General features: G+C 34.6%; 1 protein-coding gene across 1 annotated transcript; it reads right to left on the bottom strand.

Moving 5' to 3' along the window:
- Nucleotides 1-2,040: 2,040 nt before the first annotated feature.
- On the bottom strand, nucleotides 2,041-4,639 carry LOC104906803 (adenylate isopentenyltransferase 5, chloroplastic). The gene has a single exon (XM_010695618.4). It carries the CDS (start codon nucleotides 3,960-3,962, stop codon nucleotides 2,976-2,978), a length of 987 nt encoding a protein of 328 aa, XP_010693920.1. The 5' UTR covers nucleotides 3,963-4,639; the 3' UTR covers nucleotides 2,041-2,975.
- Nucleotides 4,640-16,491: the final 11,852 nt, after the last annotated feature.

Genomic DNA, 16,491 nt, shown 5'->3' with positions numbered 1-16,491 from the left:
TCGGGATCTTGGTTATCTTTGACTTTCATTGACTTTCTCCTGTGGGCTTTATATTATAACTGGGCCTTCATATTAAAGTGAGATTAAACCTTTTGATGTCTAATATAATGTACCATACTAAATGCTATTATGCATCTAAAAATGTTAGTATTAGAAACCCTAGTCCTAATCCCAATGATAATTCACAAGTGATCATTTCTTATTGGTAATTTGATGGGCATTAGATTTAAGCCATAAGAAAATGACAAAGATGAGTTAAATTGGTCGTCTAAAAGCTTTAAAGAAAGCTCATTATAGTTTAAGGTGTTGCCTTTGCATCGTTGAAAGCCTGATTGCAATAGGAAAAGAATGAGACTTGAGTACCACTTCTATTTCCAATGTAGGCATGTAGCTGTCATGGAACTATTATTTAAATTCTAGGAATAACATAGATAGTGGGTTTATTATATAGTTGATCTAAAACTTGCATTACCAGAAAGGGAAGGAAAAAAATCAAAAGAAACAGAAAAGAATGTGGAACATTTCGTAGCATGGAAGGCAGGTCTATCCTGACGGTATGCATATTAGTAAGAAAGAAATAATTTTAACCTCTCCTTCCAGTAGTTTTTTTTAGAGAGGGACCCATCAGAATATATGTGATTAGAAGTGATAAATATCGCTATCCACTAGGGGTTTCAAAGCCACTAGCAAGGATCATAGTACAAAATAAAAATTGTTGGAGGATTTAAAGAAAAATGTGTAAAAGTATATTAATTGAACAAAAAAAAAATTCTTATCTGAAAAAGAGTAAAAGTTGCATCAATTAATGTGTTTCATCATCTTTTTTCCTTAAAAAATACAATCGATTATTAAGAACTTTTGTTTGTGTATTTGAATAACTTATTATAGAAATCAATCGATGTTTATGTGTTTGAGACACTTGTTATATATAAATCAACCCGTGTTTCTGTTTTAACTCTTACTTTTTGTCAAAAAGTAGAACTGTATCGTTTGAAAAAGTAAAAGTTAAATCGATTAGCGTGATTTGCCAATCTTTTTTCTCCAAAAAGTGTCATTTATAAAACCCTTTTTGGTGCATTTTAAACACTTGTTATTATAAATCAACCACTGTTAATGGGTTTGAGACAACTGTTATTTGTAAATCAACCCATTTTTATTTTTGCAAAATCATACTTAATTCTGTCAAAAAGTACAACTATAATCACTAGAAAAAAAACAAATAAATAATTTTCTATTAGACCCTCCAATAATTTTTATTTTATACTATGGTCCTGGCGAGTGGTAGTGTTTTATCACTCCTCTATATGTGATAAGATTATGGCATGATTCTTGAACATGCTTGTGTGTACAGTGCACTTAACAGGGTGATTAGATTATATCATGTTAGGATGCATCCAGAGTTCATTGATTGGAACTCCTGTAATTATTATATTTTGACTATAACATGCTAAGGTGGAGGGTCATGTTGAGGACCAAAATCAAGTCCTATCAAGGTCAACATGCTTTGATGAGAACTTACTTCAGCTTTTTAAGCCTCCATATCTAAGACAATTCAATGGTCAATGAGATTTAACCGTGGCCTTGTTTTGCTGTTTTCACTTGGCTGATTTGATGAACTATATATTTTTATTGGCAGTTTATGTTGATTCTGGTAGCATTTGTTGTTTATAAACATATTTGGCAAAACGTTTTGCTGGTTCCTAGCTATTGATTTACATGTCAAAGTACCAACTCAACCAAAAGTTTAAGCTGATGGTTGAGGCCCTAGGAATAGATTTATACTCTATCACGCCCCCTCACGCAAGAGCCCTTTGGGCTTGAAGTGTGGATGCAACACAGGCCTCCCTCATACTTGACGCTAAATATTCCACTGAGAAAGAAGGGGTAGATGAGATTCGAACCCGTGACCTTTTTGTCACGCTGGCTTTTGATACCATGTCAAAGGACCAACTCAACCAAAAGCTTAAGCTGATGGTTGAGGCCCCAGGAATAGATTTATACTCTATCATTACAAACTAGATGACTACAAAATAGGCAAAAGTCAATAAGACACTACCAAAAATAATTTTTTGGTTGTTCAACAATATAAATAGGCCACAAAAAATGTAGTAAAATAGGCAACAAACAAACCGGTTTTTCTCTGTCTTATTATATTCGACTTTGTGTTTTGCACAAGAGTTTAGGCCGTGATACTTCAAGTTTTCTAAATGATACTTTTTGACCCATTTAATGTAAAATAGTGGAAGAAAGTGAAAACGTTAAAAAAGAGAAAAACAAATATAATGGTATTAGTTTTTGGCGGGGTAAGTACCTAAAATAAGAAAAGTTTGAACAATATAAAAGTTAAAAAGAAATAATCATTTTAGAAAAATGTAACGATTAAAAAAAAGAAGAGAGTAATAGCAAAACGTATCATAACTCATTGAGGCACACTGAAACTGTTCCTATGCAGATAAAAATGAGGAATAAATGCAAACGACAAACCTACCAGAAAAAAGAAAAAAAAAAAAAAAATAGATGAAAAGACAAAAAAAATGCAAGGGGGCGGGCATATTAAAAAGCCAAAACGCCATTACATTTTTGTATGGGCTCCTACACTTTTAGGCCTTCCTTTCAAGTGATTGTGGGTAACCACAAGTCTTATTTGGATTATTCCTCATATGCTAAATTGGAGGCTACAAAGGGGTAGGCCTACTACCTCACTGAGCCTAACTGTACGGATATTTTGTTTGCGTGCGCCGTTGCAGCCGTCAGACTCTGATTTCTAAACTCATATCACTTGTACTGGTTTCTCTACAGCCTGATAGCAATGTTTCTCGTAAACCAATATTCCCTTCTTTTTTGGTTTCGTTTTGCTCCATTCCTTTTCAGAGTTTTATGGGGTAATCTTCCAATCTATAGAGGCACACAACAAGAAGAAGCATTGATGGATGGTGTATGTTTATCAATTATCATGATTCATGACCTTGTGTTGTCTAATGTGTGGCAGTGGCCATAGCTGGCATAGTTTGTACTGTTCTTGCAATAACAGATGTGGCTGGTGGTTGTGAAATACTTTGCACGCTGCTTGATCTGTAAAGGAACTGCGCCACGATCATGGCACTTGGACCTACAACGAGTCTGTCCCATGCTTCATGAGCATCTTCTCCCTGCTTTAGAAATGCTTCTGTAGCATTAATATGATGCAAATTCCACCCCCAAAAATCTCTTAAGCGATGTATCTTTTGAAGCTGTCGACTTGCTAGCTTGCATGTATTTTCTTTGACTTCATCAATGGCAATTTGAAGGAGAGTGTCCAATGTTTCTTTATCTACAATTCCTTCAGCCCTGAGGAAACGATCAATTTCTGGAACACCAATTGCACGTCGTATTCCGTGAGTATAATTGGCTTCGGGGTCGAAAATCCCCCTTACTTCATCTATTAAACCTGCTTTAACCATCTGATCAACCCGTTTTGATACAAAGCTTCGGAGAATGTGTAGGTTTACATCAACCCAGAGAAAACAACAATCATACCTTGATGCAAAATAAGGATCATCATTCACTAGTGATTCAATGAATGAGTTTGATCCACCTGCTATTATTGGGAGTTTGTCTTGTTCGATGATGGATTCTATCGCACTCAAGGCATCATGTCGGAAATGAGCTGCGTTATAATCAACATCAGGATCTATTATCCCTAACAGATGATGGGTCACCCCTCGACACTCTTCTTCCGTCACTTTGTTAGTGACTATATCCAGCCCTTTATAAACCTGTATTTTATCTGAATTTATAATTTCAGCTGGAAAATGAGTTGCTAAGTCTATGGATAGTCTGGATTTCCCAGTCCCTGTTGCTCCCATTACAACCACCACTTTGTCCTTGTAACTGCTGTGAAAGTTCAAGGAGTTTGTGTTAAGTCCTCCAGGAAAACTAATGAGAGGTTGAACTTGTTTGCAGAGGGGGTAAGATAGATTCATGGTGTAAGAGTGAACCTGCAGGTATGTATGTATGTATGTACGTATGTATGTATATGTTATATATGGAGTTATATCGTAATTTTCCAAAAAAAAGAAGGTTTTGAGGGAAGACTGTAGGAGGACAATAGATCAAAGTCCAATGCCAAAGACCTTGGTATATATACTAATCATGTAAAGGACAATGCGCTACTACTTTCTATACCTTTTTTTACCCGATATGCGGCTACTGGGATCACTAATGAGCAAGTAACAACTGTTTCTCTATTATTTTCTTTTTGGAGGGGGTAGGGGTAGGCGTAGACGAAGCCGAGTGGGGAGGAAATGGAAAGCTAGGCTGTAATCTGTATATTTGGCAAAAGCTATAGCTTCTGGCAAGGGAGCAAGGCTAGTAGTGAATATTTGAAGCTGGTGTTTTGGGTATATGTTAAAATCACAGAGAACCTCAGAATATTTTGTTTTTTCTCTTTTCCTCTCAATGGTGAACCTCTTTGAAGGTTTTTGTGACAGTGAAAACGACACTTAAGTTATTATCATTGATGCAGAGAAAGAAGAAGGAAGATGGGTATTTATGGTGGGTGCGATTTAAGCAAAAACCTTTTATGGAAAAAAAAACATTATCATCCAGATTCTGCAAAGTTTTAGTCTAATCACGCCACATTGCATGTTGAGAGTATAACTTTGCATTTTCAAGTTATCGTCCTGCCTTAGAATATTGTTTGATAAGACATAATATAAGCCACTTGATCTCTAAAACTTTGTTTGCTTATTTTAGTGTTTTGGATGGTTCTTTGTGCTTGGGGTCCACTTCAGTGGAAATGGTGGCCTCTTTAAACTCAAGCCCATATAATTTTAGTGGAAGGTTTAGTTTAGAACTATGGAGCCATTAAGTAAGATCAAAAATACTTCAAATAGAGACCTAGATTAATGATTTGCCCCCTCTTTTAAAAGTAGAGGTTCTTGGAGGTTTTTTTAAGAGTGTTTCAGACCTCAAGATATCTTATTTTAGGTAGCTTGAAAGCAGTAAAGTAACCAACCTATGTTCAATCAAACTATGTTGAAAGTTATAATTTAAAGCAATTTGTGCTAAAGATATTAGATGACAAATATATTATGGTAGGTTTACATATTTAGATGGGTTGAGAATTGAGAATATAGTTTGTTCTTGTACCTTAATGTCCTATAGTATGTTCCGAAGGCCGAGTCAACCTTCTTTGACTTGGCTGAACTTGAACACTTCAAATAGGATAGGGGCACCATATTTGCTCTAAATTTTTATTGTTCCAAATGGAGAATATGTGTTTGCTAAAGGACATAGGGGTTAGTCAGCTGGAATATAAATTGCATCATGCAGATTCTCTTCTGGGCTGGCTGGTTGTCGACTGACTAGCAAAACTTTATCAATTGAAGGTAAGACTTAAGAGAGAGAGAGAATGTCTTGCATATATTTTTTCTTTTGTGTGGGGGTTTTAACTTTAGTTTTAAAATGTTATTTTTATGTTTGTGATAAAAGAATAAGCTTTCTTAGGGAATCTGATTGAGAAGTTGTTTTCTTTAATGCGATGCACATACAAGACTTTCGTCTATACGGCTTCCATACTTGAGTGATAATATAGAAAACCCAGAAAGTGTTTTGTGTCCGTGGAATTTGGTTCTCACGTGGAAGTTGGACCTCTCTTAAGTCTAAGTCCAACACAAGTCAGCCTGAGCACTAGATTTTGTTGAGGGAGCACTTACATTTTTTCTTTTTATGTGTGGTCAAAACTTACTAATGTTTTTAAGAATACACTAGTTCAAGATTTCAACAAGAGTAGAGGAGAAGAAAAGAGATGAATATTGTTAAGGTTTAAGGTAGTTGGATGGGATGCTCTCAATTTCATTTCAAGGAATACCATTCTATTATTCAACCTGCTTCTTGCCGGCAGATGGCATTGTTTTAAGCTACCCAAAAAATAAAAATATAGAGAGGCAAAGACTAGGACAAAAAAGAAATTACAAAAAAAAAAAAATTGATGTAATTGGTTCTATCTAGTTCTAATTTATGGTTAGCTTTGAATTATTTCGGTCTTGTTCTATCTAGATACAAGATTTTCATTCTAGTCAATGGCTTATGTTCTTGTTTTCAGGTTTCAGTATGACTCAAGTCGATTTTGAATTATTGCACACCAAGATAATTAGGCTCGAACTGATGACTTCAATCATGTTAAGGTGACACTCTACCGACTACCGCTGAGCTATATCCTTTCCATGCCCATGTCAAGTAATAGAACTAACTGATCCTAATGCAAAGGGTCAAGAAGCTCAACGCTACTATTCTACTATTCTTGTGTTGAACAACTTGGAGTCGGGACTTCTTTTCGCATTATTATGGATACGAAAATAATAGAGAAATTGAATTATCAACTGCTCCAGCAGAAATAGGATTAAGCACTTAAAACTAGGGGTGCTTACAGAAAACGAAATCGAAAAACTAAAAAGCTGGTTAAAATGGGCGGTAATCGTACTGAAAAAATATGGATTAAACAGTTCGGTTATCGAACCGGTAAAATCACAATTAAACTTTACGGTTACAGTTGTGATATTTTGTAAAACGATTAATCGAAAATTGAATATGTTTATTTTGTTTTACTAGTCTTTAATTTTTTATAAGAATTAGATTAATTAATTATTAATTATTACTAAATGCATTTTGTAAGTTAGTAGGTAGTACTATTTTGATCTCTATAAAGAAAAGGTCGGTAAGTTCTAAATAATACCATTTTTAATTAAGGTTGTAAACTCTCTACCTCCTTTAACTTGAGTATTCAACGCCAACAACTTGAGTTATGTATTAATTTTATTTTTATGTTGGCCATGAATAATTAGTACCAAGTTGGCAGTAAGTTCATTAACAAGTATGCTCTGCCTCCAACATAAATAAGAATAAATTGCCAACTTGAGTAGTATTAGTGTTGTATATATCAGTTGGCGGTCAATACTTATTTATGTATTAGTGTTTTTTTTTTTTTTTTTTTTTTTTGATGTTGGCTTCTTCAACTTATTGTTACATTATCTACATTGGGAAAAAGTGAAATTCTAATATACCTATTAAGTAAACTAAACTAATAAAACTTGCATAACGGTTAATAGTTAACTGAAAAATCGTACCCAAGTATCGTGTAATCGCTTAGGTGGTTACTGATTTGAACGGACATGGTTACGGTTCACAAAAATGACGAATCAAAACTTTCAATTACCTAACTGAAATATCATTTCGAAACATTAACTACCTATGAACACCCTTAGTCAAAATAGGTGAAAATTTGCCGCATATATTTATTTTGGCGTTCGTACACCCAAGCCAAAACTAGGAGAAAATTTGCTTCATAAGTTTATTTTGGCTTCTAATCAAGTTGAAAAACCGTTAGCAAGTTATTTATAAAGTCAAAAATAGAGATTTTTATTTATTTCAACAACAGGTTTGGACACATTTTTAAGGAAAGGAAAAAGAGGGTAATTAAGCATAAAGGTACCCTCTAATTTACTAAAGTGGGAGACAAAATTGAACAATTAATAAAGTAAAAGTACCCCTTTAATAATAAAAGGTGGGTTGGTGAATAATTGATGGTATTAGTTTAGTAAGATAAATAAAGGTAATAGTGACAACTAAATTTGTTTCTTATACCAAAAGTTGAATTGTTGCTATATATGTGAAACTACCAAAAGTGGCATTGGCAGCAATAGAAGAAAAAATGGAGGAACGTGCGTGGAACCTGTGTTTTTTTATTGGTAAGATGAATAACCTCTGGCTACCCTCGCACAAGGCTCAACCCAGAAGCCCAAGAACTTGGAAGGAGGGGGAATGAAAAAATGAATCCTCCTCCAAGTGCCCAACACCTGGTGGGATTCGAACTCCTGACCTTATTTTCATTAGGTGGAATCTCCACCAAGTGAATCAAGTCTGGTAAAAAGAGAAATATTTTGAGTCCTCATAAAATGTGTTTGTATAAGTGAGTTATCTTGCCTTAAGAATTAAGATAATAGGCAATTTATGAGTTCAAAAAGTTTATTTTACCTTGTCAATTGGTTAGGAGCTTGCAAGTAATTGTCTCAGCACTCGAGAAGGTTTGCATCCTAATCACAAAAGTCTCTCTCTAGTCGTCTGTTAGGGTTGGAGTGCGTAGTCTTGGATTTCGAATCTTTGTCTCTTTGGGTGAGTCGATTGTCCCTATCGAGGGATTGGGTGATCGTTGTTGATGGCAAATGACATAATGGTAAGATGGTCGTACTTGAAAATTGCTGAAGTGGAGGAGAGTTTTGTTGCTTTCGATGATATGAGTTAGAAAGATGTTGACCCAAGCATTGAAGCGGCAATGGTTGGGAGAATTATGACAGAAGACCATATAACTTTGAGGCGTTTAAAAGGACCATGAATCAAATATGGGTAACCTAGAAGGATGCCTTGTTTCAACAGATTAAAAACAAATTGTTTGTGATCCAATTTGTGTAGGCGAGAGATTAGTTGAAGGTTATGGAGGGTAGATCGTGGACTTTCGATTCATATCTAGTAGTTGTGAATAGGGGTGTAAGTTCGGTTTTTGGTTTGGTTTTGGGTAAAACCAAAACAAACCAAAGTAAATTCGGTTTTCATATTTCAAGTCCAAATCCAAACCAAAATGTATCCCAAACAAAATCGAAATTACAAAACCAAAACCAAATCAAACCAAAACAAAAAAAAAACTGAAATTCTTGTATGATGGAAAAAAAATGTTTTTCAGATCTTACAAATAATACGAAAATTATCAAGTTTCAAATCATCAAACATAGAAGAATTACTTCAAATCACAACTAAGCTTAAAATTGAAGTACTAGAACTAAAGGTAATTGATAAAAACATCATAACCTTTATAGGATATGCAAACTTCGGCTTGGTTTGGTTTTTTTTCTGTTTTTTAAAATAAAAATTGAACCAAATCGAATACCGAAAAAATGAAAATTTTCAATCCAAACCAACCCGAATTTCGAAGAAAACCAAATTATTAATTTGGTTTGATTTGGTTCAGATTTTGGTTTTTTACCAAATAACTTACACCCCTAGTTGTGAATAACATTTGAGGAGGAGTGCAACCCTCGGATATTGTTCTTAATCATATCCCGTTCTGGGTCAGACTCTATAATTTACCCCTTGACTCACGATTTGAGAATCATATCCGAACAATTGATAGCATTATTGGGGAGGTTGTAAAGGTGGATACTGATGGAGTTTTATGGATAAATTTGCTAGAGCAAAGATCATTATGATATCACAGAACCATTGCAACGTATCTAGCCAATTCGTAATAGCAGTGGTAAAGTGGTCCAGATTCAAATCAAGTACGAGAGGCTTTTGACCTTTTGTTACGTATGCAGGTTAATAGGGCATACTGAGCATGATCCTATGATGTGCTTGAAGATCATAGAGGAGAGGAGAAGAAGTGGGGAGCGTGTCTCAAAGCTTCACCTCGTCGGGGGAGCATCAAGAAACAAGAGGAGGCACGACGCTTCTGGTCTTGCTTGATCGAGGAACCTAAATTTTGATAGTTCGACGTGGAGAGGAGGCGGACAGATGATTGTGTGGGAGGCTGGGAGAAAAAGTGTTGGGGATGGTAAGAGGGAGGAGCAAGTTTCATTAGAAGTTGGGGAGGCGAGGTCTCAGCACGAGGCGCTTATTAAAGGGTAACGTGCTCTTTGTGGGTCGAGGCTGGATACTACACCCACACATGGTATGAATGACATTTCACATGTTCCTATTATTAATAAAGATCATATTATTATGGGGGCAGTGAAAAGAACTTATGGAGTGGAGGGGATAATTATTGCTAATAATGATGAGAGAGAATTTGAGGGAGGTGAAAATGTGAGTGAGGAGTTAGTGGGTGGTCAAAATGAGGGAACAATGCTACTAATATGGTTGAAATATTATCTTTTTCTATTGGTTGTTATGTCCCTACTAATTAAAACGTGCAGAAGGTGTTGAAGAAAGCTCAAAATGTTAAGACAAGGAGTGAGAAAAAACGGGAGGGGTCTTAAAAAGCGATAGAGTTATTTTGGGGGGAAAAAGGAATAATTTCATGGATGCTTAGTTGGGGATTGATGGGGCTGATGTGGAGATGGACGAGAGAGCTCTGATGGGGAAAAAGATGAAAGTGCTTGGTGACATTGACGGGGAAATTACTCCCCTAATAGCAAAGGACAATGAAAATATTCAGCTGGAACTATCAAGGCTTAGGCAACCCTGGAAATTTTAAAACTCTTCAATGATGGTGTAAGAGAGATATGCCTAACATGGTTTTCTTAATGGAAAATATGATCGATGTAGAAAAACATCAGTTAGTTAAAGTAAAATGTGGTTTTACAGATGGTTTATGTTTGAGTAGTATAGGGCTATCGGGAGGAATTGATTTTCGGTGGAGTGAGTTAAATGTTAAACTCATATCCTATTCGGTTCACCATATTGCCGTGGAGGTTTGGGAAGATAGTGATGCTCCTTTATGGGCGGCTGTGAGGATTTATGGGTGGCCGGCGACTTCGAATAAACATCTATCTTGGGCTTTGATGAAGGAGATTAGGTGTGCTATTTCATTATGTTGCCGTGGAGGTGTGGGATGATTGTGATGTTCTTTTATGGGGGCAGTGAGGATTTATGGGTGGCCGGCGACTCGAATAAACATCTATCTTGGGCTTTGATGAAGGAGATTAGGTGTGCTATTTTGATTTTGATGATTTTCTTCGGTGATATCAATAAGATACTCCATGCTTTGGAGGAAAGAAGGTGGTGTGGTTAGATGGAAAAGAAAATTGATGCTTTTCGGGAAGCAGTAGAATTGTGTGAGCTCACTGATTTGGGGTATAGGGGTGGCAATTTCGCTTGACAATAGGGAAATGATGTGCAAATGGTGATAAGGGAAATTGAAGATTGGATCGATTCTTAGCATGTGAAAGACGGGGCATTCTGTTTCCTCATCCGTGGGTGAGGAATTTTCCCATTTATAGGTTGGGTCACATTCTGATTTTACTTGCTACAGGTTCGATGCAGCAAGGCTGCAGGAATAGGAAGCGTGTCCACTTCGAAGCTTTGTGGTTATCAAATCCTGATTGTTAGAATATAGTTCAGCAAGCTTGGAGTAATAATAGGGTGTCGAATATCACAGTTATAGTGGATGGTTGTGCATTGACTTTGAAGGGGCGGGTTGCAATAACATTTGGAGATGCAAAGAAGTGCATAGAGCTTAAAGAGGAGGTATTACAAGTGGCAAAATTAAACTCCAAATGGGAAAATGATACAGAAATGTAAGGAGATTGTTCGAGAGTTAGATGACCTAATTTACATGAGACATATTGGCATGCGAAAGCTCGAGAAAATGAAATGAGAGACGGAGACAAAAACACATCCTACTTTCATCATAAGGCGAGCCAGAGGAAAAAACGCAATACAATTCAAAAGCTCAAAGATGATGAAGGGGTGTGGAGGGATGGTGAGGCGGATGTAAGCAATATTATTTCTGATTATTTCACTAATTTCTTCTTCTCTCTCTTCGAACATTGATGCAACACTTGTAAGTTTTTTGTCCAAAGTGTTGGTCACGACCAATGAGGCCTTGGTGGTCGAACCTAATATTGAGGAGGTACATGAATCTCTGTTTCAAATGCATCCAGAAAAGGCTCTCGGGTTTATGGTATACATGCTTTGTTTTATAAAAAATGTTGGCATATTGTGGGGCATGATATTGTGACTTTCATTAAAGATTGGTGGGAGGATTTGAAGGTAGATATGCCGAACAAGACTTGTATCATATTAATACCCAAAAGTTTGAATCCTCAACCAATGGATGATTTTCGGTGTATAAGTTTGCTTTATAAGATGATTTTTAAGACGTTGGCAACTAGGCTCAAAGATTTTCTCTCAAATCTTATCTCTATGATTTTGTCTCTAGTAAGCTTATGATTGCTTGTGAGATTTTTCACAACATGAAGAGGTTGGGTGATGGTAAGGAGGGCTTAATGGCTTTTAAGCTGGATTTGAGTAAGGTGATAATGGTGAGGTGTGGAAGGCGGTTTGGAATATGGAAGGGACACCAAAACTTCACCATTTTGTTTGGAGAGCTTGTGCTGGTTCTTTGACAACAAAAGGGAAAGATCGTCATATTATAGAAGATATGAGATGTGATCATTGTAATGGGAAGGAGGAATCTATTGTTCATGACATCTAGATGTATTGTTGTCTCTCCTATATGGCATAATTATCTGTTTATCTATTATGTGAGGTACGGGTTGGTTTCTTCATTCGTGGATTTTCATTGTGTGGATTCATTGAAGGATGGGAAAAATGGATTTGCTCTCTTTCATGGCTTTTGCTTGGTTGGCATGGTTGTATGAATATTCGGTGACTTTCAACGAACCATGGAGCAGTGTGGAGAATGTGGCCGCTGGGTTTTTGTAACTGGTGCAGGAGTATAAAGGGATATGCTACGTCAATCTTTAGTGCGTCGGCTGGACAGGGGATGCCTTCTTGGTCTAGTTAGGTGATGTGTCACACGGGATGTCTTGGACTTAATACGGACGCAACGATGCTAGCGGAAGATCTTTTAGGTGTGGGTGCTATGGTGAAGGACGAATGGGCGAAGGTTATACTGGTTGTTGTACAAAGGTTTCGTTCGAGATGGTCTGTGGCCTTAGCTGAAGCTATGGCAACAAGGGTTGGAAATGGCAAGGCAATATGGCTATGACTCCATTGAGTTGGAATGTGATGGGTGCAATCTATCGAAAGCAATTGTTCAGAAGAAGTTTGGGCAATCTCGCGTTAATCTTGTCATTGAAGATATTTGTATAATGGGGGATAATTTGTTTAATTTTTTATGTTTCTCACGTTAAGCGGAGAAGGAATACAGTTGCACATTTTATTGCTAGAATCCACCCCTTTAATGGGGTGGAGTAAATTTTTGTGAACTCTTTATCTTAAGGTATTTTAAACTTGTCAGATTTGGATGTTGGTTAATGATATTTGGTTGCAGTTTTCCCCTAAAAACAAAGGACGTTTCACATTTTAGTTCTCAGCTTATAGACGACTAAGGTCTTTTTTGGATACATAAAAGTTTGTGTCCATAGGACCTTAAATAGTCAAATTAGAGGAATAAGTAAGCATACTAGTTGACGCGGATATCAATAAATAATCATTATATAATACTCCGTCCCTTAGTTTCATAAAATTGCTTATACTTTGAAAATATAAAAATTATGGACAACATGACTCGACTAATTTGTGTGCCATATTAATCACTCATATTTGCAATACAATTATAATTTAAATTTAATTCTATTTTATATTGCATGTATTCTAAAACTTTCAAAAATAGAATAGAGGTAGCAATATTATGAAGTTTAGAAAGATAATAATTTCAAGAATTTTATCCTATAACTTTTTGTTTCAATTTTTACAGAGAACATGAGCGCAATTTTATCTTAATATTTGTGAGTAAGTTGAAGAGGAATGACATTTGTATATATATCCTAGTTTCAAAACTATATTTGGTTATATTGAAAGGAAAATAATAGGCATGATATAAGGATGTTTAACAATTGGTTGTTGACTAATTTATCCATGCGTTTCTATTACCTGTTTATAAAAGTGTGAAGAAATTAACTTTAATTTTGGATGTTAATTGTAAAGCTACGAGCGATTTTAATTTATTCTCAAATTTGCTCTAGTGACTTCTCCATTTAATTTATGAGATTGTGATTTTGTGCATATTGTATTTTCTTTTCATAACGGTTTTTATATTTCACCAACTCGTTATTGTGTAGCTCTGAGTATTTTTGTCAGTCTTAGAAAACTAATTTTATTTATGAAATTGTTTATCATTTTGGATGATTACAAAGTTCAGAGTAATAATATTATTATATTAGTTCCAGTAAAAAAATTGAATATAAATTTGTGATCATTTAATATATTTAATCAAGAAAAAGGTTTTACTAATTTAAATTGGAGTTTTATTACAAATAAATATCGTAGCTTGTTGGTAGGATTTTGACATCCTTAAATGGTTAAGGTTTTGGGACATCTTATTAATATATTTCGATAATCTCAAGAGAATCGTCTTGTAAAAGAAGATGTGGCGTCGTATCAGTACTTAAAATGAGAAGACATGTGACAACTTGCAATTATTATCCGCGAATATTAATTATATATGAATATTAATATTAATTAGTTACTTAAACTTTTTTTGTGTTCCTTAATCCAATAAATAGAAACCAAGCGTGTGCCCAACATCTGGATTGAGAGTGCGATGATCTACTTCAAAAGCGAGGTATGTGGTTCAAGTCTAGAATGGATCGAGTGCGCCAAGAAAAAGTATAAAAGTCAAAGAAGCATCTTACTCTTCATGCATGCTTCAGTTAGTTAGGTAGGATTGCGGCTATACTCAAAGCTAATAATGTCTAATATCTACTAGAGAAAAACTTAGTAATATAAAACATATTATTTGCACCATTATTATACAAGTAATATTTATTTGCGACCCATGCTTTCTCTCTAGTACATGTGTGTCGACTTGATTTTTTGTATTTGCATAATACAAAGGAACGAGAAAAATAAAAATGATGAAGACCACCGAAATCCACATCTCATCATTGTTTGGCACTTATCATCGCATTTAATCATTAGAAAAAGAGTTCATGCCATTATGTGAAAGAACCGACTGTTTTTTATTTACTCAAAAAGTTTGCAGTCAAACCTTAAGGTTGACGTTATAGCAAATTTTATAATTAATTACTTCATTTTTATTTAATTATTCCACTTTAACTTTTATATTATTTATATAAACTCAGATCTTAATGTTTTATTCATATATATTTTTTGTCCTTCCTTAATAGTAACAATTCACTTTTTATGCTTGCCTATGCAATATCTTGAACTTTAATGCTCTTTTATAATGAAAATTTTTTTTTGACAAGATATCTCGTGAATGTATTTTTTCTTTATGTATAAATCACAAACAATGGTTACTGTGAAGTATGTTAATACATTGTGAAACTGTTGCAAAGACCGGAGGAAGTATGAAAACAAATATTACTCCCTCTGTTTCTAAAAGAAGATTGCTACACTTTCTCCCTTTTCATGCATGTCAATCCAAAATTTTGAGTAGTATAATCTCTAGTTTTGTATTTGTAAAAATCATAAAAAACAGGTACATATAAAATATATATTAAGACCAATCTAACAAGATCTGACATGACTATATTTTTCCTCACATACAAATCATAAACAATGGTCAGAGTAAAATTTATGGATAGTAAAATTTGTCAAGAGTGTCGTAATTAAAAAACCCAAAAGTAGTATGATGTAAGGTGTTAGATATGTTCGATAAACATTATCATAGTATCAAATTTTTTATTATTTTTGTTAATTTATAATTAGAGAGTTTAATGGCCAAATTTGTGCATCGTCAGTGTGAAAGTCAAAGTGGAACAATTCAATTAAAACATGGGGAGTACTCATGCCGGTAAAAGAATTACCAGTTGCTACTTGTGCAAAATATCTCTTGACTTATTTAGGCAAAAAAGGGTCATTTTACATTACACCTTTGTGTTTTTTCAAAATTTATGTTATACACCAACCTTTTCAGATTTTCACATGTTACCCATAAGTTTTTTTATCCACAAATTTGTCACCATTATACGTCAATATTGGATTATATTTTGTAATTTATTAGAAATAATTTAACTTATAAATATTATTTTCTAAGTTAAGCTACGTAAAAGTATAATTAGTTCAAGTAGATCACAAAAGGTAAATGGTATTAATGACGTCTAATTAAAGGCTAGGGTTTATACATTAAAAAGGATAAGTTTAAGAATAGTGTTTGCCTGTTTGGAATTTTACAAAGATAGTTGTACAGCATATAAATTCAAGAAACACAAGAATATAACATTAACGTAACTAAATAAAATAAAAGAAAGGTTACATGGTGAAATAGAACCTTCACCTGTTGCTACTTGTGCATTATCTTCTTGATTTGTTTGCAAATAAAGAGATAGTTACATGATGAAAAGCGATTAGTATAAAATAATAATTTTAGCTTTAATATTCATATACATAATTTAAGTATAAACCAAGAAGGGTTTGATGGAATATAATTATAACAAGATCTTTAGTAAATAATTATTGACTAACGTAGTAGAGAATACTAGAATGAAAACAAATTGTGTATTAGAATGATATACTTCTTTTTAAAGATAAGATTTTATAAATTCTTTTTTAGAGAAGAATACCTAATAAATTTGAAAAATGTCGTCAATAGTTGAGTCAAGAATATTATCAAATATGTCCTGAGGAAAAAAAATAATATTATCTGTCTGGGTTCATTTCATGGACCGGTCCATAAACGGTAAAATTACTAAAATACCCATACGTATAGGGAACATATTCCTCCACCAGGTGGAGCTGACTAAAATACCCTCATTTATTGGAGGTCATCCTCTATAAATAGGGATTGTCTCATCAGTCAAAGGTATTCAA

The sequence above is a fragment of the Beta vulgaris genome, chromosome 3, assembly GCF_026745355.1.
Source record: "Beta vulgaris subsp. vulgaris cultivar EL10 chromosome 3, EL10.2, whole genome shotgun sequence".
NCBI classification, from domain to species: domain Eukaryota; kingdom Viridiplantae; phylum Streptophyta; class Magnoliopsida; order Caryophyllales; family Amaranthaceae; genus Beta; species Beta vulgaris.
Note: the sequence above shows the minus strand (reverse complement) of the source record. Positions and strands in the feature narration are given on the sequence as shown.

Coding starts and splice junctions, on each gene's coding strand:
- LOC104906803 (XM_010695618.4), bottom strand. CDS start 3,962: ATGAATCTATCTTACCCCCTCTGCAAACAAGTTCAACCTCTCATTAGT.